Here is a 25,038-nt window from a genome sequence, read left to right on the forward strand (position 1 = left end):
AATAAACGTATCACTAATTTTATATTAAAATAATAATCGCATGTCTATATTATAATCAAACTGCTCTATAATTCAAAATAATCAATTGTTCTGCGTCCAATCGTACGATATATATTACACCGCAACGAGACACGATATTTATAATATAATAACATCAGCACACATCAATCAGTAGTCAATATCATCACTTAAGCAATATGAAACTTAATAGCTTTACGATCCAATAATTTATTTATTCGTGATACGAGTAGTTTGATAAAATTCCAATTAATAAAAAAATCATCCGATTGCCATGCAGTAAAAAAAAAAAAGAAATAAAAAAACAAATGCATTTATCGCGAAACAGAATGAAATGATTTTTTTTTCATAATCCCGTAATCATAATATTGAATTTAGTTTAATTCCTTCTTCGATCGATAAGTTTAATTTGAAATCACGTTCAACAAACAAAGAGAAATCGAGAGTAATTACGTTGTGAATTTTCCAGTACGACAATTTCTACTGTAAAAGAAAAAAAGGTAAAAATGAAAATAGAAAGAAAGAGAGAGAGAGAGAGAGTAGAGAGCGCGAGCAAAATTCTCACATAGGTAACTCATTACGTCGATATCGTTGCTTCTGTCATCGACAGAGACATATCATTTGATAGCAAAAGCCAATTGAAACTACGTCAACTTTAACATCATTTCTATACTTCGTCAACCCTATCCATAGTTCTTCTCCTTGTTCCTTTTATCTTCCTCTTCTTGACTGCGTTCCTTAGAAATTCACACTTCTATCGAACGCTAGTCGTGTTTGTTACAATAACTAACAATAGTTTTAATAACGACGAAATTGTTTTATTAACTGATCCTTTAAAATCCTCTTCGTAGTTTTTCTTTAACAAAACATTGCTTTCACATGATATGTATATGTGATATATGTATATATACATATGTGTGTGTGTTTGTGTGTATATACGATACGGTGAAACGAAGCTTAGAAATGAATGAAAATTGCATCAAACTAATCGATTCATTTAATCCGATCACTTCGTTTTTTCCAGCTACTCGAGGTTCTTTCTTTCGAATAATACTGGTTGCATCGATAGAATGACAAAAAAACGTTCTGTCACGTAGAAATTAATCGTAGAGTGGAAATCAACGTGGAAGTTCATCTTCGATATAGGAGATCACACGTTATTGGCATGTAGAATCACCAGATATGTCATTATTCCCGAAGCTATCTGTAAAAGTAAAGATGATATATTTATTGATCATTGATGAAAAAACAATTTGATATTATGTAAGTGTGTTTTAAGGAAAAAAAAGAAAAAAAAAAAGCTGAGTTATATTAACTTTCTCAGCTTCGTATCGTCTTACGGAAAGAAGAAGAGACAGATCGATGCGAATCAAGCCAGCGGCAGCGAAAAAATAGACTTTCCTTAGCTGAAAATATGCCGCAGCCTCGATGTTATCCTGTAATTACAAGAAGCAGATCGATAAAGTTGCAAAGAGAAAAAGAGAAAGAAAGACAGACAGACAGACAGAGAGAGAGAGAGAGAGAGAGAGAGAGAGAGAGAGAGAGAGAGAGAGGAAGAGAAAGATAAAAAAAAAGGACTACAAAAACAGAAAGATCGTGAAGCAATGCTTTGATAAAAGTAATCCTTCGGTCTAATTATTACACTGTAATTAACTGTCGAAGAACAACGATAATCTAGAGGCAAACGAATAATACGTAGGACGAGAGTAGTCTTGATATTCGAACTTGAAAGATCTTCGATTTCCACGAAAATCGTGAGAACTTTTAAATTGAAACAGAACGCAAACAAGAAAATGTTTGAAAAAAGAAATTAAAAGAGAGACATTTTTCCGATAGATCTCACCTGGGTGAAATTTCGTTTTCCGATGACTGAGGAAAGTGGTGAAAAGGCAATTTTTCCGACGTCGTTTGCCTGGAAATATCAATACGATGCAACATTATTTGTACGGAAATGAAACATTCTTTTTTAACTTTACCGATCTCACCTGAGATGCCGTAGCATGACAAATAGCTATGATCAAAAAAAGATTTCCGACGCAAGCAGAAATCAACAAGGATTCTCGTACCAGCAAAAGAGTCGGTAATTCGTCACCTCCATTGATCGTATAGAGTCTCGAAAGAGTGTTAAAAGACATACTGATGATCCAAAAGAAAAGTGGAGCCGCATAAACCGAATTTATGATTTGAGTCGCATTCGACAAGCAACAATGTAACCACCATATTTCTTCCAAACGAAAATTCACTCTCGATCGTTCCAGGACCATGATCTTTCCATCTGCAATAATAAATAATAAACGTTAACACAAAACACTGACGAGGTGCAAAAGTAGAAAGGGAATTAAATTCAAATATATTCTCTTATAATAAAAGTATTCTCTTTTCAATCGTTATCAATAAATTTACTTTTATATTGAAACCCATTGGATTCATGCATATACAAGAGAAATTCATATTTTCAGTTATGGAAATAGGATAGAATAAATTTGATACACACGTGATCCCGCGTAAAGGTAAAAATTTAATAAAATATGTGTGAAAAATAAGTAAGATATATTTGATGTTAATATACGTTGTATTATCAAAATAATATATATCTTGGTATATATTATAATTAAAGAAATATTTTTACAATAAATTTGTGGAATAACATACAAACCGAACGATATTTCGTTTAACACTTAATTTCATTTTAACGATACTGTAATAAAGTGGCTTCATAATAATTGTTCATTGAAATTAATCGTTTCACGGAATAATAACGAAAATGAGCCATAATTAAAATTCAAAGTGAAGTACTTTAATACATACATATTATCTTGTAGAGTCGGGGAAGCTTGAAAAAACATTACGCAAATATAACAAAAGAGTAAAACTTAGATCGTTAATAAAACTGGTCTTATACATTAATTCGTCGTTCACAATGCTTGATATATATCAATGTTACGTGCGTAGAGGGACATTAAAGGGTTCAATCGATTACTTGTCAACCTAGAAACGAGCTTGGTAGCTTTCTTTGAGATATGTGACGAAACGATACCACACCAGTGGTTACCGTTCTAAGAGAAAACCGAATGGTCTGTATGTGTGTGCAAGCGTTTACGATAAAGAAAATGAAGATTCATAAGCGAAGAAAAAATATAGAAACGAAGAAAAAGAAGAAAAAGGAAGAAAGATAAAAGAAGAAAATAGAGAAGACAAGAAACGATCTCGTTTTTTCGTTCTATGTTTCGAATCGATCGTAACATGTGATAAATAAAAGACACAAATAAACGAATGGAAAATGTCCTCGATAAAAGATCAGAATAGCACGTCAAGGAATGAACTCACCTTCGGAAAGTAACAATATCTCACAAAGCCTTCGAAATCTTTGATAGAGGAGAAAGGACAATCCGACAAATTTCAATAGCTGCATCGATATCGCAGCGTTCACCATCCCATAAGTGATCCCATTGAACATCGGCGCAGATTCTTCGCAACTGTGCACATACATACACGTACACCCACGCGCACATACTCACAATAATTTGAAAGAGAGAGAGAGAGAGAGAGAGAGAGAGAGAGAGAAAAGAAGAAATGCAGAAAATACGCTTGAATCAGGAACGAAAGATTACGTTGTAAGATTAAAAGTTAAAACGTCTATCTGATTCAATTCAATGCGAGTATAAAAACATTGATTGAAGCAATGAGAAAAGATAAATAGCAAATTATTATAATTCACGTTAGAACTGTCAAGAAATACACACTGTGAATTTATATTTCAGTATTTATTGATATTTCTGTTTTATATCATATGACCATATCACCTAGAAATCATAAAACACATATCCAATGTCCGTGGTACTTACGCGTTAAAATAAGAAGCGATGAAATGTAATTAACTTCGTAGAATGGTGAATAAAAACAGAAAAAGAAATAAAGAAAAAATATATAAATAAATAAGAATATAATGTTGTTATAATTCCGAAGTCATGAAACGTCACAGAACGTAAAAATATCGTAAAAAGGGGGAAGTCTCCCCAGTATCTTACCAGTAGCTCGTATATCCAACGGCAAACCAAACCAAGAAAGTAATTAAGACTAAAGCTTGGCACATGCGACGAATCTTATTGTTTTTAATTGGACGTTCGTTAAATCTCGTGGTGCGATCGAAGTTTCGTAATTGGGCGAAGGCAGCATGAATCTTCCAGTTCCAGGTAATCGAGAGAATAGCATCGGTAAAGAGACAAATATAAGATAGACTTGTTCTTGCAAAGGTCAACAAGAAGCTCTTGTACTCGAGTTCAGTATCGACGATTATTAAATAGAGGCCAATGATACAGGTACTCAGATATATGGACATCCATAAAAGCGTGTATATCATGCCACGTTTCGTAATTAAAATATCTTCCTCGGTTATAACGTGTGGTCCACATCCGAAGAATCTTGATGCTTGTAGAAAAGGTTCTATGTCACGAGTCAATCCTACCATTCTTCGTGATCCAACCGAGCTCTCTTCTACGAGATGTATTCTGAAAAGACAAAATTAATATAATAAGATAACAATTTAATAAACATCCTCCTGTACAGTGAAACATTTCGATGGTAGTACCAGAAAAAAAAAAATTGGTAAAAGCAAAGCGTTCTTATAATAAATGCGTAGTTTCTAACACGCTACTACACTAGAGTTGAAGTTACTAAAGCATTCGGAAAACTAACTGAACTCCAAACGCGCTTTCTCTTCTATTGATCCAGAAATCCCCATACAGAACGATTACATCTATTCTACGTATGTTATATAAGAATTTTTTACCACGCATAACAAATCATATTAATTAAATCTATCTAATTATAAATTGGATGTAAAGAATAAAATATGAAGATGTAAAGCATAGATGTAAAAATCAATTTATAACTAATAAAATATACGTAGAGTGTACGTACATCTATTATACATTCTATTAACGATGATATCTACGAATCCTATGATCATCTTAATAAATATCCAAATAAAACAAAATTCTGAACCTTCAATACAAATAAGGACTACTTAAAGCCGGAAGCAAATCCTCAATCATGCTATCCTTCAAATGTATTCGTGTCTATCGTCGGTCATCATCGAGATTAATGAAAATGCTAGGACGATAAGGAACATTGCGGATATCGCATAGACTATCTCTAGATATGTACAACGAACAGTTAAAATGATTTACGAGCAAAAAAAACATTCTTTTCTTTCGTCCGATCGTATTCCTTTCATCGTTAGCGCGTAACATTACTAACTTAAAGGACTGTAGAAGTTTGAACGACCGTGAAAGTGCCTGTATATCTTTTTTAAAAATAACAACGAAAACAAAATGAAGATCTTAGCTGATATTTTTTCATTTTTGTTTTTACGACAATAATTTTACAGTACTGAAGTGCAGAGGATAATGAAACGTGTCCAGGATCCAGTGCATTCGAATTAAACTCTCTTTTCTGGAACGGATGGATGGCAGCCATTTTTCAGGTCGAAGCAACGTCCTGGAAAAAAAAATCTTCGGGAATACATTTACTATATAAATTTAATTTTCCCATACAGTTACGAAATTAAATGTAATCGAAGAAATACATCGATGAGATATAGCGTGCAAGAGATTAAGTTTCAATAACAAAAATGAAAATTGAATCTCGTTCAATATGAGTTTGAATCGAAGTAACGTGCTATTGATCAACGTTACCTTTACGAAATGATTCTCTTTCCTTTCTTCCTGTTCTCTTGATTGAACTTCTACACTCGTTATTGGGAAAAATGTAACATCACCATTACTAATTCTATGCATATTCAACGTTTTTTATTATCATTCGAGTTTCTAAGTATTTCTAAACAATGCGATCGTACCGATAAATGAAATAGGTGGTAAGTCAACTTTGAAAAAAAATGTTCGAACTCCTACATATAAATTCTTTCTGGTACGATCTCTCCCTTACGACGACGCGATGACTACTACTATAAAACTAGAACTACCTATTGCTCGACAGCTTGAATACGCTGAGGCTTCCTTCTTTCATTCTATAACCTTTTCCAGCAAAACAGTTTCGAGAATACCACGTTCCTCAGCCTACCTCGAGGACAACTTTGTCTTCGTCGAACGGGGTTAGATAAATAATATGGACAAGCGTTGAAGGGTCGAAACGATGAAGCACTTTGGAAACGATACAGATCTTAAGTCACATATGACATACGTATTGGGAATCACATAACATAGCAAAACGATAAAGCTTTCAATGGCCAATAACAAGAGGTCTTATAATCCATAACAGGACTACTACCAAGTCGAAGGATAATGTTATGAAAATATAAAGATAAAAATGTCAAGGGAAGCAACAGCTGTTGATCGTAAATCGTCACGACGTAAAAATAATGATTCTTTTCGAAGCAATTACAATTATAAGTGGCACGCGATACTTATGAACTACATGTTACAACGGCCTTGACCTATCTCTAACTATTATCATCTTTCGATGATCAGAAAACTTGCACAACGTAATTACTAAATATTCGATATTTATTTTTTAATTTAAGAATAATAAGAAATGGAATAATGACGTTTATTTTATTTTTTTTTTTTTATTTTTTTATCACCGTTAACGTTACTGAAGAGCGATTTCATAATAAATAATTTAAAATGCAAGATCTAATAATAAACATTCTTTACTTCACCCGGTACATGGACAAATAATCACATCAAGATCATCACATATTTGATAAATTTCTTTGAAACAACATTGTCAGAGCGCATACACTTCCAATTACTTACCGTCGTTTATAAGATCGTGCAAGAGATACCTTATATGATGAATAACAGTATACGTGTAAGTATAAAATTACAGAATGTAATGAAGAAGAAAATCAAAAAAGAAAACACTTAAAAAATCGAAGATTATCGAAATTTGTTATTTTATATATATGTGTATATATATATATATATATATATACACACACACGCACACATTTACATATATATATATATATATATATATATATATATATAATCTCTATATAATCTCCATGTAATATCTACAATTATATAGAAATTAAATAACAATTTTTGAATATAATTTAAAATAACATAAAAATATTAAATCAAATATAACATCGAATAAATTACATACATATATATGATTGAACTTTTAAAAATGTTACACATCCCGCGCCTGATAAACACGAAACATATAATTGGCTTGTGCTTCTTGAATCGACCAATCAGCTTAAAGCGCCACGTAGTGCTAACCTAAAGTATAATGGCGCTGAAGAGGGAAGATGTAACAAACTCGATTAATTAAAAATACTAATATATAATAAAAAACACAAGCTATTGAGATTGATTAAATAAATTTTTCTATTCGTAGCACTATCTATTGCATCATTTGATTATGCTCCTTAAAAGGACCAATGAAATCCTTCCAAGATTCATGACGTTTTCCTGATTGACAATAAGGACGACTGGGGGCGTCCACTGGGCCATTGCACCATACTATACCGCTGGACTGTTCGCTCGTGTATGTCCGCGTCGCGAAAGAAAAAACATTGTTTTGGAGTCGTGTACGGTGAGAGTCATTACGTGGATCCGCCGCAAGAATGACGTCCCGCCTTGAGAAAGAACGTGCCAAGCAAATCCAAGACAAATGTCAAAACCTCTTAAATCAAATGTTAAGAGATGAAGACAACAAGTACTGTGTTGACTGCGATGCGAAAGGTTCGTTTGTCGTCAAGAATTTCCAAAGGATATCCATTCGCGAGTGAACGATACGAAAATCATTTTTCTTTAAGATTCTTTATCATTTTGAAAATGAAAAAACATTTATAATTCTAACGACATTTCTATAATAGAATTCATCGATTTCATTAGTTTCCTTCGACCTAATTCCGCGTTCACTTTTCCAAGACGAATTATGGATTTTTAATTTCTTCGCTATAAACCGAATGACAGTAATAACGCGTTAACGTCACGTCGTACTCTCTAGAAACAAAAATCAAAAAATTTTTATAAATTCTTCTTACGATTATAGTGCAATTTGTATAGCTCTTTTTTATCTTTTTTTTTTTTTTTTTTTTTTTTTTTAATGTCCCTCCTCATTTTGACGCCTGTCAAAATTACGTATGATGATAGAATTGTCAATTTAGACACATACACACACATATTTTTCTTGCTTCTTTTACATAAAGAACATTTTTATTTTTTTCTTTGTATACTTTGTGATTCTTTTTTTTTCTAATTAATCAAAATATATTAAGGATTTCTAAAATTATTATGTCTTTGTACTAAATTATAATAAAATATGCTTCGTTATTTATATTTTTCCAGGGCCAAGATGGGCTAGTTGGAATTTAGGTATATTCTTATGTATTCGTTGTGCTGGGATACATAGAAATCTCGGGGTTCATATAAGCAAAGTTAAATCTGTTAATTTGGACACATGGACACCTGAGCAAGTTGTGGTATGCTTATGATTAATGTTTTTTATATAAATTTTTTATAAAATTATTTATTGTAAATAATTTGTATATGATTTTTATATCTATTTTTTTAAATTTATTTTTAAATTTTATAATGACATATATATATATACTCCTTAAAACATATACTTTTTTTTGAATAATACTAATTCTTTTCATGAAACATATTAACAAAGACATAATTACATATATTTTTGTTAAATTCATCTCTTTATATATTTAAAAAAAAGATGAAATTATTACAATATTAAATATGCAATCAATTTTTATAATAAATCTGAAAATTTATTTAGAAATTTTCTTAAGCAGAAAGACAATATATAAAATACATTTAAAAAATATATATTGTATTTAATTTCTGATAGCTCTATTGTATAGGACAAAAAATTTTTTTTTATAACAATTTTATCGATTAAGTATGACTTGATTTTTCGCAATTTGAGAAATATTTTACTAGATGTCACCGCAATCTGTGTATATATCATCATCAAATACAAAATATCTTCAATGAGAAAAATTATTTTATTTTTGCTCAATTGATATTAATGCTTGAAGAATATTTAAAATCATTATATAATAAGTAAATTCTCTTAAATAATATTAAATATAGTAAATTAGTAAATAATAATAAAATAAAATGTAAAATTTATTTTCATTTGTCATAATGTTTGAAGTATTGAAACTTATTGTTTCTAATTTGTTATTTCTATTTTAACAGAGTCTACAACAAATGGGAAATTCGCGAGCACGTGCAGTCTATGAAGCTAATCTTCCAGATAGTTTCCGAAGACCTCAAACTGATTGTAGTTTAGAAAGTTTTATACGCGCGAAATATGAACATAAAAAGTATATTGCAAGAGAATGGGTACCATTTACTTTGCCAAAGGTAAAATAATATATGATGAATAGATATATTGAAACAAAAAAATAAAGAGATATATTTTTTTATTTAAATATATATAATAAAAAATAGACATTTATCTACCAGTATATATAGAACTAAAAAAATACAAAATACTTTTTTGTTCCTTTTTTTATTTTTTAATATCACAAATAGGTAAACTGGGATAAGGAACTTGAAGAAGAAGCCGAAAAGCAACGTAGACGAAAAAAAGAAGGATCAAAATCTAGCACTAATCAGGCTGTTCTACCACCTGTAAAAAAACCAGAAGTAGTGCCACAGCTGCCAAAACCATTAAGTTCTGTCAGTCCTAAATTAGGAAGAACAAGTAACTCTGCAACATTAGATCTATTAGGCCTTGGTAAGTTATTCTATTTGATATAACATATACAATTTTTTTGAAAATCTTTATCATCAGATGCTCCAACTACCAATCAACCAAATGCAAATGGATCTGGAGATGATATCTTTTCCTCATTTTTATCTGCACCACCAACATCAGCACCCACAACTGATGGTAATACTACAAATGAAGCAACAACAAGTAAAAATGAGGAAGAAAATTTCTTTGATCAGCCAGTTCCATTATCTCAAGAGAAAAGTAAAATGACTAAAGACAGTATTTTAGCTTTATATGGTACACCAAACCCTCAACAACAACAAATTTTTAGAGTTTCTGGTACTATATAGATCTTTTGAACTTTTATAAATATATATAATATTTTTTACATTAGAAATCATATACGATTATTTAATATTTCATTCTAGGTAGTATGTACAATCAACAATCTTTACAATACAAGCAACCAGTAACCGGTGTAGTTGCTTTTGGTCAACAAAGCAGTTTTCAAAATCCACAAAGTTCCTTCAATCAATTAAACCACATGCCAACTCAAATGACTGTTACAAATCAAGTACCAATTAATCAAAATCAAATTACTCAAAATCCTACGTCTGTAGGAGCAGTAGTAACTAATCCTTTAGGAAGTTGTTTACATATGAGTCAAATAAATCAAATGAATGGTGTACCAAACACTGGTGTTGCAATGCAGTCTCAAATGGTATAAAGACGTTATAAATTATACTCTGTTTTTTTATGTACAGTATAATTAATATATACTTTGTCATAGATGATGCAATTAGGACAAACTAATAATGGATGGAGCGGAATGTTGACGCAAAATATTCAACCAGCGCCTGGAAGTAATCCATTTTTTAATTTAGCAAGTCAACAACAGCAATCTACTGCAGCTTTTGTTACTCAAGTATATAAAAATTATAAATAATCTATATTATAATAACAAACTCCCTAAAATTATTTAATAATATAATGTTATAGTTGCCGCAACAAATGTCACAGATGTCTTTAAGTGGAATGAATTTCTCAGCTACTGCAGGAAAATCAAATAATACTGCATTACCTGGACAAACTCTTTCTACTAACTTATGGCAGTAAAAATTATGGTGGATATAATTAGTTGATTGACTATTTCATTCAGTGTTATATATTAGTGTCAACTATTTGTTACCCAACAAATTATATTTCCATACTAGAGATTGGAAATTTTGTTGGGAAATAACAGAATGAAGGCACGAACAAGAAACACTATTCGAGTATTAAATAATGTGAAAAACAATCCCTGTATGAAAGAAGTACTGCGAATCACTATATTTTTCTTCAGGAGCCTTATCAGCTTCTAGCATTGTTGAAAGTACAGGAGATAAAAATAAAGGTGAACGTTAGACTGATTTTGAAGAGTTATTCATACTGTTTGAAACACGTGTAGTTAACTAAGTAATTACATTGTAAAATTGAGAATTTTAATAATTGAAACTTAGTTTTTATGCTTCGGGGTCCACTCTTGATATAAAAAGACATGCATCCATGGCAAATAAGTACAAGTATTTGCAGTACAATAAATGTACTATAAGATGTAATTTATGTCAGATATGACTTAAAACCATTTTCGCAACATTTCTTTAAATGCTGACTTCATTGAAATAAATAATGCGTTTATTATACATCGAAATACTTGAAAAAAGATAATTATTGCCTAAATATTTATAACTATATGATCAGATTATAATTTTTTATATTCTTTTTATGTGTGCAGAATGCAAAGTAGCAAATGTAGTTATATCCAATGTATAAATTTTTTTTTTATGTTATACAATTGAATTTTATTCTTTTAACGTTTCATGGTTCACCAGAGTAATAAAAGATATACAACCAAACTTTAAATTAGTATAAGAAATTAGAGTATATCATTATTGATATTTAAAATGCAGAATAATAGTGCAATGTCTATAAGAAAGAATATATTGTGTATAAATTGCTTCTTTCTAAAAAAATTGTTCTCTTATTATAATACACATAACAAGTATAATACATATATTATTTTCAAATTAAGTGAAACATTTTCATAGGTATTATTACAGATTAGTGAAAGTAATAACTTATACAGAATTAAAAGCCATATATTCATGGAAGTAAGTCATTTTAAACTTATTTTTGCAAAAAAAAAAGAAATGTTATACTAATACTTGACAATAAGTCACATGAATAATAGTCATTATATTCGTACTTTCATATACGTTTAATTATATATGTATAAATATAAAAAATTAATTCTTATTATATGAATCTAAATTTGTTGTATGTAATGTTCAAATAATAGATCTGAATAATAGTTGTTCTTGTAAATTTAATCTTCTTGAGAAGTTATTCATTTCTAAAAAAAAAAAAAGTAACTCCAAATATAAGGTAATTGAAATATAGATGAAACAGAAAAAAATTATGTTGTTATGACAAAGGAAAAATTACACAAATGTAGATATATTCCAATCTAGAATTAAATACATTAATGAAACTAAATTTTATAAATATAATTTAAAATTAATTATTTTTTATAGAATTTAATTTTAAATAGAATTTAAATAATATTTTAGAATATTTTAGAATTTAAATAATATTTATTAGATAAATGTATTTCACTTAAATGAAATAAAAAATGGCCGCTAAGGTATTAACCAATCAAAATTCTTTATAACTTCCGTGTATTATCATTGGTTACAATCGCTTCATAAGAACGAAACTTTAGATGTTAAACGGAAACTTCCATCTTAACTATTTAATCGAAAAGCAGAAACGTTTCTTCCTCTTTCGTAAAGCGTCTTCACGTAGATCCGTCGAAACCACGTGAAAGAAACATGGATAAACCTGTAGTATTGGCACGTGTTATCAAAGTATTGGGCCGTACTGGTTCACAAGGACAATGTACACAAGTAAAGGTAGAATTCCTTGGAGAACAAAACCGACAAATTATCAGAAATGTAAAAGGACCGGTACGTGAAGGCGACCTCCTAACCTTGCTAGAATCTGAGAGAGAAGCAAGAAGACTACGATAAGGCATTTTATCTTTTAAAAATATTAAGAGGATTACCATTTATTATATCTCATCATTCCAATTCTCCTTTTGAAGTGGATTATTAATCCAACTGTCACTGGAAGAAATCAATCATAATCACTGCTGGAAAAAAATACAATGACTCGGATCAGTCAAATTGTATGTTCAACAACATTCATAACTATGGCTTCTATAATAAAACTTGTCTGGTAATCGCCTGATATAAAGACTTTTTATTTTCATTTCTTATTCTATATACTTTAATTTTTAGCGTATAAGGTTAATAAGTCGTATAATCTAAAAAGATATAATAATATGAAAATGTCTGTAACATGTTTCATTTTATATTGGTATCAAATTGTATGATATTATTTTAATCAGAAGTATTAACTTAAGAAAGCAATTTTTTTAGGAAGCAGATTTATATATTTGGTAATATAGAAATAGTCAACTGCTTTACAAACAAGATAATAATGTATTTACAGTACACAAATCAAAACTTTCTTACAAGTATAAGTACATTCAAATTATAAAGAAAAATGAAAGTAGTCTATTTTTACAAACTAACAAATATAAAAAATCTTAATTTCTAAAGAAATTAAATGACAATTTAGGCAATGTTTATAAAAAATTATTCAAGTATAGTTACAATTAAAACATGTGTTTTAACCTGAAGATTAAGAAGGAGCATCTTTTATCCTATATTTAAGTGATCTTATAAAAACATGTATTGTTATATTCTTCGACGTTTCAATGGTGGTGTATCACGTGGACTAGGGGAAGCTTTAGATGAACTATCCATACTTTGTCTAGTTGGTCTCTTTGGGCCTCTTTTCAAACTTTCACGGCTGGAGTCAGAATCTTTACGTTCTTTTTTTCCATTTGAAGCTTAAAATAAAAAATATTAATGCATATATGATAAAATTTACAAAATCAAACAAAATATTATTAAACAATTCAAAGTATTTTACAAGTTAAAACATACCAATTTCTTCTAACTCATCCTTCCCTTTAGACCTGCTTTTAGAAAGTTTATGTTCTTTTCTTGAATCTTTCATATCTCTTAGTTTATCTTTTTTTAAATCTATTTCCTTAACATATTTTTTTATATCTTCTTTCTTTTTTTCAAGATCTTTGGTCCCTTTGATATCACGTAACATACTTTCTTTTTTAAATGATTCCCTTATATCTTTTTCTTTTTTTATTTCTTTATATTTATCTCTTTGTTCTTTTAATTTGCTTTCTGGTTCTTCTTTTTTTCTTAATTTCAATGACCCTAAATATTCTGATTCAGGAAGGGAAAAATCCATTTCATGGCTTGGGAAAGGCAAATCTTCCATATCATCCTATTTGTATCAATGGAAATTTGTTGAAAAATAAATCCCTTTAAGTTAGTTTTAAATATTTTGATATAATATTTGCATAATTATATTATATGTATTGTTTTTAAATTATTTATTTATGTACCATAACTTACTAGAGCCATAAGGTCATACATTGATTCTAAATGATCCCAAATTGCTTTCAATGACACATCTTTGTGAATCGCGGCACGAAACTTTTCCCATATACACACCATGTGGAAGTATTTATTAATACCTAAAGAAAAATATAAAAAAGTAACAAAAATTTAATAAAAAAAATTCATATGTAAGTTCAAATCACAGAATAACAATTATAAAACAACTTGTAAACAAAATATAACCTCTATTCATTTTCACTTTATTTATGCTTACCAACTGGTTTATGACCATTCATAGCAAAAAAAAGATTAATTTCATTTTCTACATTCCATTCTATATCATCATTAGATTCTCCAGATTTTTCTTTAACAGCCATCATAAAAATACAAACTAAATTGTCAATTTATACTTCCCACTACTTTCCATACACAACACACCGTTGATTACAGTATTATGGCGAACACTAAATAAAATATATGAAAAGACAAATTATTGTCGAATTGAAAAGTTTATAATAATATTCATATTTCATTAGTTTTTTTTTGTTATTGTTTAAATTTTATAACATTTTATATTATAATTTTCATGAAATTTTTAGAAACAAAAGCATTTATTGCACCACGGAAATATTAGAAGCTTATTGGTTATGAATGTGTAAAGTATAATAACATGACATTAAAACTCGCCTATTTTTGCACGTGATAAAATTATTTATGAAGTATTATTTGCAAAAGTATTGTTAGTTTGTCGCATATGTTATTGTCACATTTCTTGGTATGTATTCAAGTGTTTATTTTTATCGTTATATATGATGTGTGTGTGTGTGTGTGTGTGTGTTTATATCATTATCGAGCATTTTCCAACATTTGTGTAATTATTTCATTAAAAAAAGCAACAATATTTATTTTGTTCCGTATTTACATGTATACGCTTTTATACAATTATGTTTTATTAACAATTATATGATATTTATATTATATCTTATATTTCAGGTAAAATTTATCTATTTATCGAAAATCTTAACATGTTATATATTTTCCATTTAATTAACATTATTGAAGATATTGCATTAATTATACATATATACATAAAACATATTTAAAGATTATAAAGATTAAGAGAAAGAATAAACATTTATAGATAATTGATACATACATACATATATATATATATATATATTCAACAAAATGCAGAAAAATATAGATGACATATGCAATGCTATTGATAAACTTTTTTTACGTAACTTGGAACTAATTGAAGAAAAGATTTCTACAAATGTTCAAATGGAATTGCTACTTCGTTCAGGATATATAGAATTGGCTAAAGCAAGATATATCTCGGGTAAAGAGAATGTTAGTATCCTACAAATACCTGTTAATAAGGAGAATATATCATCTTTATTTAAATTGGAATCTAAGTTTATAAAAGAATCTGAGGACACAATATCTTCTTTTGACATTAGTCTAAAGGAAGAAAATGAATTTGGAGAAGATATTCAAAATCCTATAAAATGGTTTGGTGTACTAGTTCCACAAAATTTAAGAACTGCTCAAAAACGTTTCCAAGAATCAGTGTACCTTGCTACAAAAATAGCAAACATACATTGTGAATTGGATTCTATTGCAAATAAATTAAAAGCTTTATATCTTTTGAAAAATGCATTTTGTAAACAATCAGAATAGTTCTGCTGAAAATACATGAATGCATTGTTTGATAGTATGTTTTAATCATAATTTTATTAATATACAATTTATTTTATATTAATATTTTATAATAATATTAACAATGTAACTTTAAAAAAAAGCAAGAATGTTTTTATTTAATTTTAATTGCAAAAAATATGCAATTATACAAATTAAAATTTAATATTTAATGAGTATTATATTTTCACATATCCAAATAGATATTATGTTTACCAAATATATTTTTTTTTGCTACAATTAATTACATAATACAGCATTATAAAAAATCAGTATTTAGATCAAATTTTAAGAATGCTATTATAAAATTTTTTGCACTATAAGAAAAACATTACTTTTCTGATTATATTTTTAACACAAAATAGACGAAATAAAAACATCAATAATTGACTTGATAAATAGAAAATTGTATATTATGAAATACTCTTTACGATATTACATCAATTACTTTCTTAGATTTTTAAAATGCATATATTGATTATATTACTTAATTCACATAAATTGTAATAAATAATTCAGTCGTCTATTTCTGATGGATCTCCACCCATTGCCTTCCAAAAAGCAGTGACTAATTGTTCTGCTGCTATACGTCTTTCATTTGTAGGCAAAGAAGCTGCATGTTCTTTCATAGCCATTAATTGACTAAATAATTCACCAAAATCTGCATCTTCACCTCCCATAAGACCATCTGTACAGCATTAAATAAATATTCTAGTTTAATTATACTATAACTGTAAAGTTTAGTAATATATAGATATTACCAAGAACACTTTCTATATCAAGATGTTCAGATGGATTACGTGTTAATTGAATATTTTCTAATTTTTTTTCTACTTGACTTATATCTGGTTCTGTTTCTTCAACATTAGAAGGTTTTCCTATAAAAAGTACATAGACATTATTAAATTCTAATCAATTTTAAATATATTATATATATAATATAATTATTGTACCTTTTAATACAATATTTGGCCATGTATGTGCATGTAAAGCTTCAATTATTCTTTCAATTCCATATGTATTATGTTCTGAATCACATTCTAATTTTTCTATAGAATTTTGTTGCAGTTCAACTAATTCAAATTTTTTATTTATACACCATGCAATTACTGTAATGCATTACAAAGATAAAAATTAAAATATATCAGTGAATTTAAAAATAATTTTATATACTCTCACCTTTGTCTTTAATATCCATATTAGATATTATATTACATGTTAGTAATAATACATCAGCTTTAGAAAGGGAAGAAATTAAGGATGACCATTGATCTAAATTTCTTTCTGCATTATCCTAAGAAAATCAGGTCATTTTGATAATTTTATTGATCCTATAAGGCTCCATGAAAACTTAAAATCTTACAGCTAATGGATCATGATGTATAAGTAATGCTTCAACTCCTTCTGTTGGTATGTTGATACATGGATTTTCTGTTGCACATAATAATACCTGCGATGTGTAATATTTATTGTTGATATCCCAAAGATAATATACAATATCTTCTTGATTTGATATATTTTTCCCTCCTATTTCTATATTAAATTAATATTAAAGATCAACTTGTGCTATATAAAGAAAAATTAGAGAAAACTAATAATATGTGTATATATATATATATATTACTTACTGTTGGCAATATCAGTAGCTTTACCACCTACCGTGCTTATAATCAAAATACGTGGAAGATCCATCTTTGCAATATAATGTATTCTTCCAATAAATTATTTATTTAAATAAATCAAAGTATTAGACAATTTACTACTTGCAACATAAAATACACTTGATTATTTGGTAAAATATTTTTTTATAATACAATGTAAATGTTTATAAATCATTTTAACTTTCATTTATATCATAAAATTTAATAATATAATTATGTATTCGACATTCGATTAACTTATTTATAAATTCATTTAACCAAATTGTTATACATAGAAACGACATACTATAAATAATCATGAAATTCATTAAACTTTGAACCAGAAAACTTTCTTCACTTCCTTTGCATGTCAAAAATAACTATAGTTACATGATGTTAATACTTTTATTTTAACTTCGATAATTGATATAGTATTATTTTTTCTCGATTAATTCACAATTAATACTTTATTACTTATTATTAAAGTGCGTATAAAAATTATTTTTCTAAATATCAATTTTCTTTATTTTATAAGCCAATAATTATATCGTTAGTTCCGATTTAACATTTTGATAATATAATAACAGAAATAATCGTAATCGGCCATAACATTACAAATCACTTTGAAGGAACACTAGCGACAGTAACTTCGAGAAGAATCTGTATATGTGAACGTGTCTAGTGCGTATATGCATTCTTGTTGATTGATTTGCAGTAATTATTAAATCTAGTGCTCGATTGAATCGTTCGGTGCATTGACAACGCAAACGAATTTTTCAACTTTTCTTGTAAATGCGAAAATCATATCATACATATAATATCGTATAATTTTATATTGTGATTCATATAAAGAAGATATACAACCTTATTTTATATTTCGATTTTTTCAAGGAAATTATAAAAATTTGTATATAAATGTAGAGAAAGTTTTCAGTGATATAGTGACTTTGATGTTATCAAGATTGTAGTCATGCTTACAAGAAAAGAAAACTACATATAGCAGTATAGACATTTCTTCCAATATTTTGCATAATATTTTTGGATTTTTAGTATTTTTATCTACATATATGTAAGTAATACACGATATAATATAAATAATAATAAGATACATCATATATTCAACGTGTATATATTCACGACAAGCATTAGCTTTTGATATACGTGTAGTAGATAATTCTGCAATAAATTTTGTATCTTTTTTTTTTAAATGAATATTTAGATCTTGACGTGTACATTAAATATTTCATTCATCATATATTCGTTGATATTATAATATGATGTATCGAAATTATTTTATTAATTACAAATAAAAGCCTTGTAATTTCTTATTTTTATTGATTTTAAAAACAATTATCTTTCGTTCTTTCTCTATTATTACCATTTTGTATGTGTGCGTGCGCGTGCGCGCGATACACATCCGCGCGCGCGCGCGCGCACACACACACACGGACACACACATAAATTGCTTTAATTAATCCTTGTTTTTTTACAGTATTATTATACAACATATACCGGTTTATTTATACAATATCTAAGTTTCTAAACCAAACATGACGGAGGACATGTTAGGTACAGATATCTGCCGGGTTTGCCGGTCAGAAGGTTTTGCAGATAGACCTCTTTTTCATCCATGTATTTGCACTGGTAGTATTAAATGGATTCATCAAGAATGTCTAGTACAGTGGATGCGATATTCTCGAAAAGAATATTGCGAACTCTGTGGATACCGTTTTTCATTTACACCTATATATAGTCCAGACATGCCACGACGTTTACCATTAAGAGACGTTATTGGTGGTTTATTTTCAAGTATTGTCACTGCTGTAAAATATTGGCTACATTATACCTTAGTAGCTATAGCATGGCTTGGAGTTGTTCCGTTAACAGCTTGTCGGACATATAGAGCTCTATTCAGTGGACCTCTTGATCTAGTTAGAGTAAGAGATATTTCCTGTAATAATTCATATAAAAAAAAGAACAGTAATATTATTATCATTATACAATTAAATTGTACGTTTTAATTTTAGATAATGTCGTTACCAATGGATATGCTATCTGCAGAAAATATATCAACAGATGTGTTTCATGGTTGCTTTGTAGTAACTTGTACATTATTTGCATTCATTGGCTTGGTATGGTTACGAGAACAAATCTTACATGCTGGCGGCCCAGATTGGTTAGAAAGAGATAATATTCATTTACCTCCAATTGATAATCCACCACAAGTAGCACCTGCAGCAGCAGTTCAACAAATTCAAGAACAACAGGTAAACCAACAACAAGAAGCTCAAGATAATAATAATGTACCACCTTTTGTTGATGATCCACTTGTACCTCAGGAGGGTGAACCAAATCAGGAAGGTAATTTAATTGTTTTAAAATTTGTATATGAATAAATAAATTTGAGAAAAAGTTTTTAAAAAATCATTTCTCTTAGATTTAGTAAATATAGAAGCAAATATAGCACATCCTTTATATCATGAATTAGGGGATAACAACCTAATAAATGATGCCAGAATGGAAGAAATAGAAGGTTTAAGAAGAGATGCAGAACCACAAATTCCTCATAGAGAAGAATTGAATGTGGGTGCTGAACATCAAAATCCTGCAGTTGCTGATGGTTGGAGAGGTCAAGTACAAGTTCAAGGTGAAGGAGAAGCAGAAGAAGCCAATTGGAATCCCATGGACTGGGATAGACCAGCAGAAGAATTAACTTGGGAACGTCTATTAGGATTGGATGGATCACTCGTATTTTTAGAACATGTCTTCTGGGTTGTATCTTTAAATACATTATTTATTATGGTAAGTTTTTGTTGATACTCTATTATTTGCAAAATATTCGTTCAATGTAAAACTTAAGTATATTTATCGTTATTATAGTTTTGTTATTTTCTTAAATTAAAATTTGATGTAATTTCAGGTATTTGCTTTCTGTCCTTATCATATTGGACATTTTGCTATAGCAGGATTAAAATTACAAGAACATGCTGCAGCTTCTCATTTTGAAGGATTAGTAACTACATTGTGTGGTTATTGCGTCATTGGAGTGTGTTTAGTCGTTTTTCACACTCTTGCAGCCTTATTAGGTTTTCAACAATCTCAAAGAATTCTAGGACTCTGTTATGTCATAGTAAAAGTTTCTCTATTGTCGGTAATTGAAATTGGTGTGCTTCCATTAGTTTGTGGCTGGTGGTTGGACATATGCTCATTAGCAATGTTTGATGCAACACTACGAGATAGAGAAACTTCATTTAGCCTTGCTCCTGGCACTTCTATGTTTCTTCACTGGTTATTAGGAATGATTTACATATATTATTTTGCATCATTTATACTCCTTTTACGAGAAGTTTTACGACCCGGAGTACTTTGGTTTTTGAGAAATTTAAATGATCCGGACTTTTCTCCAATACAAGAGATGATACATCTTCCAATTTTGAGACACGTACGAAGACTTGTTGCATCTGCAATAATTTTTGGTACAGCTATTTTATTAATGCTGTGGTTACCAATAAAGTTATTGAGATGGGCTTGGCCAGGATTTTTGCCATATACAGTCATTGTTCAAAGCGAAGCTCAGGTAAAATCAATCATAAAAAATATATCATTTACATTAATCTAATTGTATCGGTATTATTTAAATAATATATTCTATATTTAAAATTAGGTAAATGAGCTATCTTTAGAATTACTTTTACTACAAGTCATTCTTCCTGCACTCTTGGAACAGTCTCATACACGCACATGGTTAAAAGCTCTTATTAGAGGATGGTGTCGAGTTGTTGCATGGATGCTAGATCTTCAATCATATCTATTAAGTGATCAAGCGGAGGAACCAGGTCCAGCTGTTCACGAGGAACCACAACATCCAGATTTGGGAGCAGCTCATCAAGCACTAATGCAAAGAGAAAATCCAACGGGTTTCCAACCATATATTAGACCTCTATGGTTTCCTGCTCGCTTGATTGGTCTTCTATTTTGTGTTTGCATTTCACTCGTTATAGCTGGTTTAATTGCTATGACTCTTCCAGCTTGGTTAGGACGAAGAGTAATGGCAGTATGGATGGTTGGAGCACCTGCACCATCACCGCCTGTATTGCCACCTGCATTAATTGGATCTGGTAAATTTATATTTATTATATTTATTATTTTTAATCATTATTTAATATATAAAAAGCATCGAATATGTGTACAAGATCTGTTCAAAAAGTATTGGATTTTAATTTCTCCCGCGTAAATAAACGAAGTACGGAATTTCTCCGGTAGGGGAACGTAGAGACTTATGCGCATGCGTGAACTCTTTAGCTTTCGCAGACCATTAGTCGTCGACAGTCAGCCCGTGAGTGTGGAAGTGTGGTGAGTGTTCTTCGGGTTTTTATTTTTTATAAAATAAAAAACCGACTTGAGCAGCATATTACAAGATTTAAGAAGTGATATAATCGCTTTAAGAATGATTACACATCAAACAGCGCATTTTGTTCCGGTAGGCCTTCAACAAACCGAAACGACAAGGTTATGGACCAAGTACGAACTTTGGTTATGTACGACTGTTATGTTACAAGAACTTATAAATAAGGTAGGAATAAACATTAAATCAGTATATTCCATGTTGAGAAAAGAGTTTGAAAGTGTAGAATGTCTGTGAAATTCGTACCTAAGCTGTTAACAATAGAGTAGAAGTAATTCCGTCTGGAAGTCTTTCAGGACTAGCAAACGGCGATCCCGATTTTCTAAGCACCACAGGAAATTAAGGTGTAGTCGTCACAATGGAAACATTCATTATCTTAGAACCGAAAAAAGGAATCTGACTTGAGTTAAGAGAAAATATTATGCGAAATGCGATGGTCTGTACTTTGTTTCATAAGAAGTTTTTCAGAAATACTAAGAATACTACTTTAGAACTTATATGTTATATCTAACATTGGGATTTAAATGAATGTATTTTTCCTGTCTAATACTTTTTGAACAAAATGGCTAAATATCTGATATTTTCTAAAAAAGTTTTGTATATAATAATTGTTAACAAATTATTTATTATGTTACAGATGGAAATGAAAGTATGACTGCTTTATTTGGAAGAGTACACGAATTATATACAGTTGCCTGTGGAACATATATATGTTGGGTTGCAGTACGAGGTTTGGCATTAGCATTTTCATGGCTACCGCGTGGTCGTAGGGCCATCCTTGATAGAGTGAAGCACTGGGTTATTTTAGGAATGAAAGCTTTAGTTGCATCTGTTTTGCTTGTTGGTGTTATTCCATTATTATTTGGTCTTCTTCTTGAATTGGTTGTTGTTGTTCCATTGCGGGTACCTTTAGAACAAAATCCAGTTCCTTTTATATGGCAAGATTGGGCATTGGGAGTTCTATATACAAAAATAGCAACTGCTCTGACTATGATGGGCCCTGATTGGAGAATACGTTTAGCGATTGAAAGAGCATATAATGAAGGAATAAGAGAAATGGATTTAAGATTTATAATTACAGAATTAGCAGCACCAGTTATATGTTGTTTTGGTCTTGCCCTTGCTGTTCCTTATGCAGTGGCCTATGGAATAGTGCCACTGCTTGTTACCAATCTTCAAACACAGATACTTATTGCTAGACGTTTGTACCCTTTCTTACTTCTAGTAAGTTTGGTTTGTATAGTCATTTGCTTTCAGATACGTCAATTTAAGAAATTATATGAACATATTAAAAATGACAAGTATCTTGTGGGTCAGAGACTTGTAAATTATGAACATCGCAATAAACCGCAGTCTCCGCAATCACAAAGATCAAGCTAACGCCATCAGTAAATATTATTGTACTTAGGGTGAAAGGAGTCTTAGGATTAGCTTCATGTACATTCTTTAACATGTTTAATTATGACGAATATGATGATAAGTTAAGTAAACTATGCTTTAATTCCTAATATTATAATTTATTGATGTAAGCGATACTCAATAAATCAAAAAGATTGTTATTTAAACGTATCGCTTTTGAGTTGGATGCATATATTTCTAAATTTTGTATCGTGAAAAAAATTATACTGATTACTATTCATCATTATATGATTATGAAAAATTCTATTTTGACTTAATTTTTAATCTTGCATATTAATTTGAAATAAGTGGATGATTGAAAATAAAATGCAATATGACATTTTCCATGTCTGACATGGTATAAAATGATTTATCATAAATGCTTCTAAATTATGATAATGGATTTAAAAGTTCAGTATAATTATAATCAAATTAAATGGATAAATTTAACCTATTTAAATTTAACTATTGGTTATTATTTTTACTTGTGTTCTGTAAGAAAATTAAATTAAAAGAGTCCAATATTTTCACAAAACATGTAAACCAATAAAATAAAATATTATTATTAAAAATTTATCTTCTCATATTTTTCTTATAAATATTAAAAATAATTACAATTATTATGGAACATTTTTTATTTAATTTAATAATCATCAGGACTTCAATGTAAAAAATATTAACGTTGTTTATCATCTTCCATTCATTGTTAAATACAAATTTTTAAATTTAACTTATTGGAGCCAATTGCTATCAACAAAACAAGTACGTCAATGGCTAATAGTTTCCGATTTGATAATCTTTCGTATTTTTAATAATAAACATATCAGTTCTCTTTTCTCATACAACTAAGCTTGAATAATTAATACTTTTCAATAGTATACGAATTTTAGTCTCATCGTTCCCAGTTAGTAACCAGATGTAAATAATATAATGAAGAAAAAAGGATTTGAGCGACTTGGACAAGCGAAAAACAATTAGTTATATAAAAATAATTTATAATAATTAATTCAGTATATTTTCTTAAATATCACATAGCTCGTAACATGCGTTAAATATAAAATAATTTTAATGTAATATTATAATATAGTTAAATTTTGAATTAGAAGTCCTTGACTGCATTTCATATTAATAACAAAGAACTATTGACTGATTTTGACACTAATTTAATCAGTTTTCTTTTGCAATTTTGTAAGTAAACATCGAAATTTACTCCTTCCAAACGATTAAAATCCAATAATTTATACAATCGATAATTTTATTGATTATTTAAATAATGTATGTACATGGTGTATAATAAACTAATATTTAAGCAAAAGTATATTCACTTAAACATTTTATACCTAGATTTATCGCACATAATATGCGATAAACATAAAAGAATCTTAATTTAAAATTTCGATACATCAAAATAGTAAAATAAATTAATATTTAAACAATAACACATTAATTTAAACATTTCATTTCACGAAACGCGTATTAAATATAAAATAGAATGAAACTAATATTTAAAGAGCGTTATTTCTGAATCTGTGGTAATTGCTTATTTACGTAAATAAAAACAAACTTTTCGTTGGCATTAACTCTCATCGAAACAGTTTCGTTTCGGATTCCGAGGAGTGAACATCGAAGC

At 29.1% G+C, this 25,038-nt stretch overlaps 7 protein-coding genes across 12 annotated transcripts; 4 read left to right on the forward strand and 3 right to left on the reverse strand.

Annotated features, from left to right (window-relative positions):
• Positions 1–1,168: 1,168 nt before the first annotated feature.
• LOC122628571 lies at positions 1,169–4,486 on the reverse strand. Its single transcript, XM_043810981.1, has 6 exons — positions 4,047–4,486; positions 3,346–3,494; positions 2,004–2,293; positions 1,862–1,930; positions 1,359–1,454; positions 1,169–1,222 (listed from the first exon to the last, which is right to left on the reverse strand). Exons 1-6 carry the CDS (start codon positions 4,484–4,486, stop codon positions 1,169–1,171), a joined length of 1,098 nt encoding a protein of 365 aa, XP_043666916.1.
• A 3,002-nt stretch (positions 4,487–7,488) lies between these two features.
• Positions 7,489–11,425, forward strand: LOC122628513 (stromal membrane-associated protein 1). Its single transcript, XM_043810886.1, has 8 exons — positions 7,489–7,733; positions 8,343–8,476; positions 9,213–9,380; positions 9,552–9,756; positions 9,814–10,074; positions 10,164–10,456; positions 10,526–10,660; positions 10,735–11,425. The coding sequence occupies exons 1-8, from the start codon at positions 7,616–7,618 to the stop codon at positions 10,849–10,851; spliced, it is 1,431 nt and encodes a 476-aa protein (XP_043666821.1). The 5' UTR covers positions 7,489–7,615; the 3' UTR covers positions 10,852–11,425.
• A 1,106-nt stretch (positions 11,426–12,531) lies between these two features.
• Positions 12,532–13,023, forward strand: LOC122628340 (40S ribosomal protein S28). The gene has a single exon (XM_043810555.1). It carries the CDS (start codon positions 12,606–12,608, stop codon positions 12,801–12,803), a length of 198 nt encoding a protein of 65 aa, XP_043666490.1. The 5' UTR covers positions 12,532–12,605; the 3' UTR covers positions 12,804–13,023.
• Positions 13,024–13,257: 234 nt separating this feature from the next.
• Positions 13,258–14,680, reverse strand: LOC122628337 (MRG/MORF4L-binding protein). Its single transcript, XM_043810553.1, has 4 exons — positions 14,539–14,680; positions 14,280–14,401; positions 13,788–14,148; positions 13,258–13,690 (listed from the first exon to the last, which is right to left on the reverse strand). The coding sequence occupies exons 1-4, from the start codon at positions 14,642–14,644 to the stop codon at positions 13,536–13,538; spliced, it is 744 nt and encodes a 247-aa protein (XP_043666488.1). The 5' UTR covers positions 14,645–14,680; the 3' UTR covers positions 13,258–13,535.
• A 239-nt stretch (positions 14,681–14,919) lies between these two features.
• LOC122628335 (E3 ubiquitin-protein ligase MARCHF6) lies at positions 14,920–23,576 on the forward strand. Of its 5 annotated transcripts, none has more exons than XM_043810549.1 (8): positions 18,396–18,674; positions 19,098–19,542; positions 19,633–19,872; positions 19,945–19,966; positions 20,043–20,407; positions 20,526–21,182; positions 21,270–21,723; positions 22,648–23,576. In XM_043810549.1, exons 2-8 carry the CDS (start codon positions 19,156–19,158, stop codon positions 23,388–23,390), a joined length of 2,868 nt encoding a protein of 955 aa, XP_043666484.1. In that variant the 5' UTR covers positions 18,396–18,674; positions 19,098–19,155; the 3' UTR covers positions 23,391–23,576. The 5 variants fall into 5 exon arrangements, with proteins under 5 accessions (XP_043666482.1, XP_043666484.1, XP_043666485.1 ...); XM_043810550.1 differs by having other exon boundaries at positions 20,094–20,407; XM_043810547.1 differs by lacking the exon at positions 18,396–18,674 and adding an exon at positions 14,920–15,039 and having other exon boundaries at positions 19,633–19,966.
• LOC122628338 (coiled-coil domain-containing protein 115-like) lies at positions 15,328–16,065 on the forward strand. The gene has a single exon (XM_043810554.1). The coding sequence runs from the start codon at positions 15,453–15,455 to the stop codon at positions 15,945–15,947; it is 495 nt and encodes a 164-aa protein (XP_043666489.1). The 5' UTR covers positions 15,328–15,452; the 3' UTR covers positions 15,948–16,065.
• On the reverse strand, positions 16,352–17,877 carry LOC122628336 (alpha- and gamma-adaptin-binding protein p34-like). 2 transcript variants are annotated; one of them, XM_043810551.1, is made up of 6 exons: positions 17,594–17,848; positions 17,329–17,498; positions 17,145–17,259; positions 16,919–17,074; positions 16,727–16,843; positions 16,352–16,653 (listed from the first exon to the last, which is right to left on the reverse strand). In XM_043810551.1, the coding sequence occupies exons 1-6, from the start codon at positions 17,655–17,657 to the stop codon at positions 16,481–16,483; spliced, it is 795 nt and encodes a 264-aa protein (XP_043666486.1). In that variant the 5' UTR covers positions 17,658–17,848; the 3' UTR covers positions 16,352–16,480. The 2 variants fall into 2 exon arrangements, with proteins under 2 accessions (XP_043666486.1, XP_043666487.1); XM_043810552.1 differs by having other exon boundaries at positions 16,458–16,653; positions 16,740–16,843; positions 17,594–17,877.
• Positions 23,577–25,038: the final 1,462 nt, after the last annotated feature.

This window comes from Vespula pensylvanica, chromosome 4 (assembly GCF_014466175.1).
Source record: "Vespula pensylvanica isolate Volc-1 chromosome 4, ASM1446617v1, whole genome shotgun sequence".
Lineage (NCBI taxonomy): Eukaryota > Metazoa > Arthropoda > Insecta > Hymenoptera > Vespidae > Vespula > Vespula pensylvanica.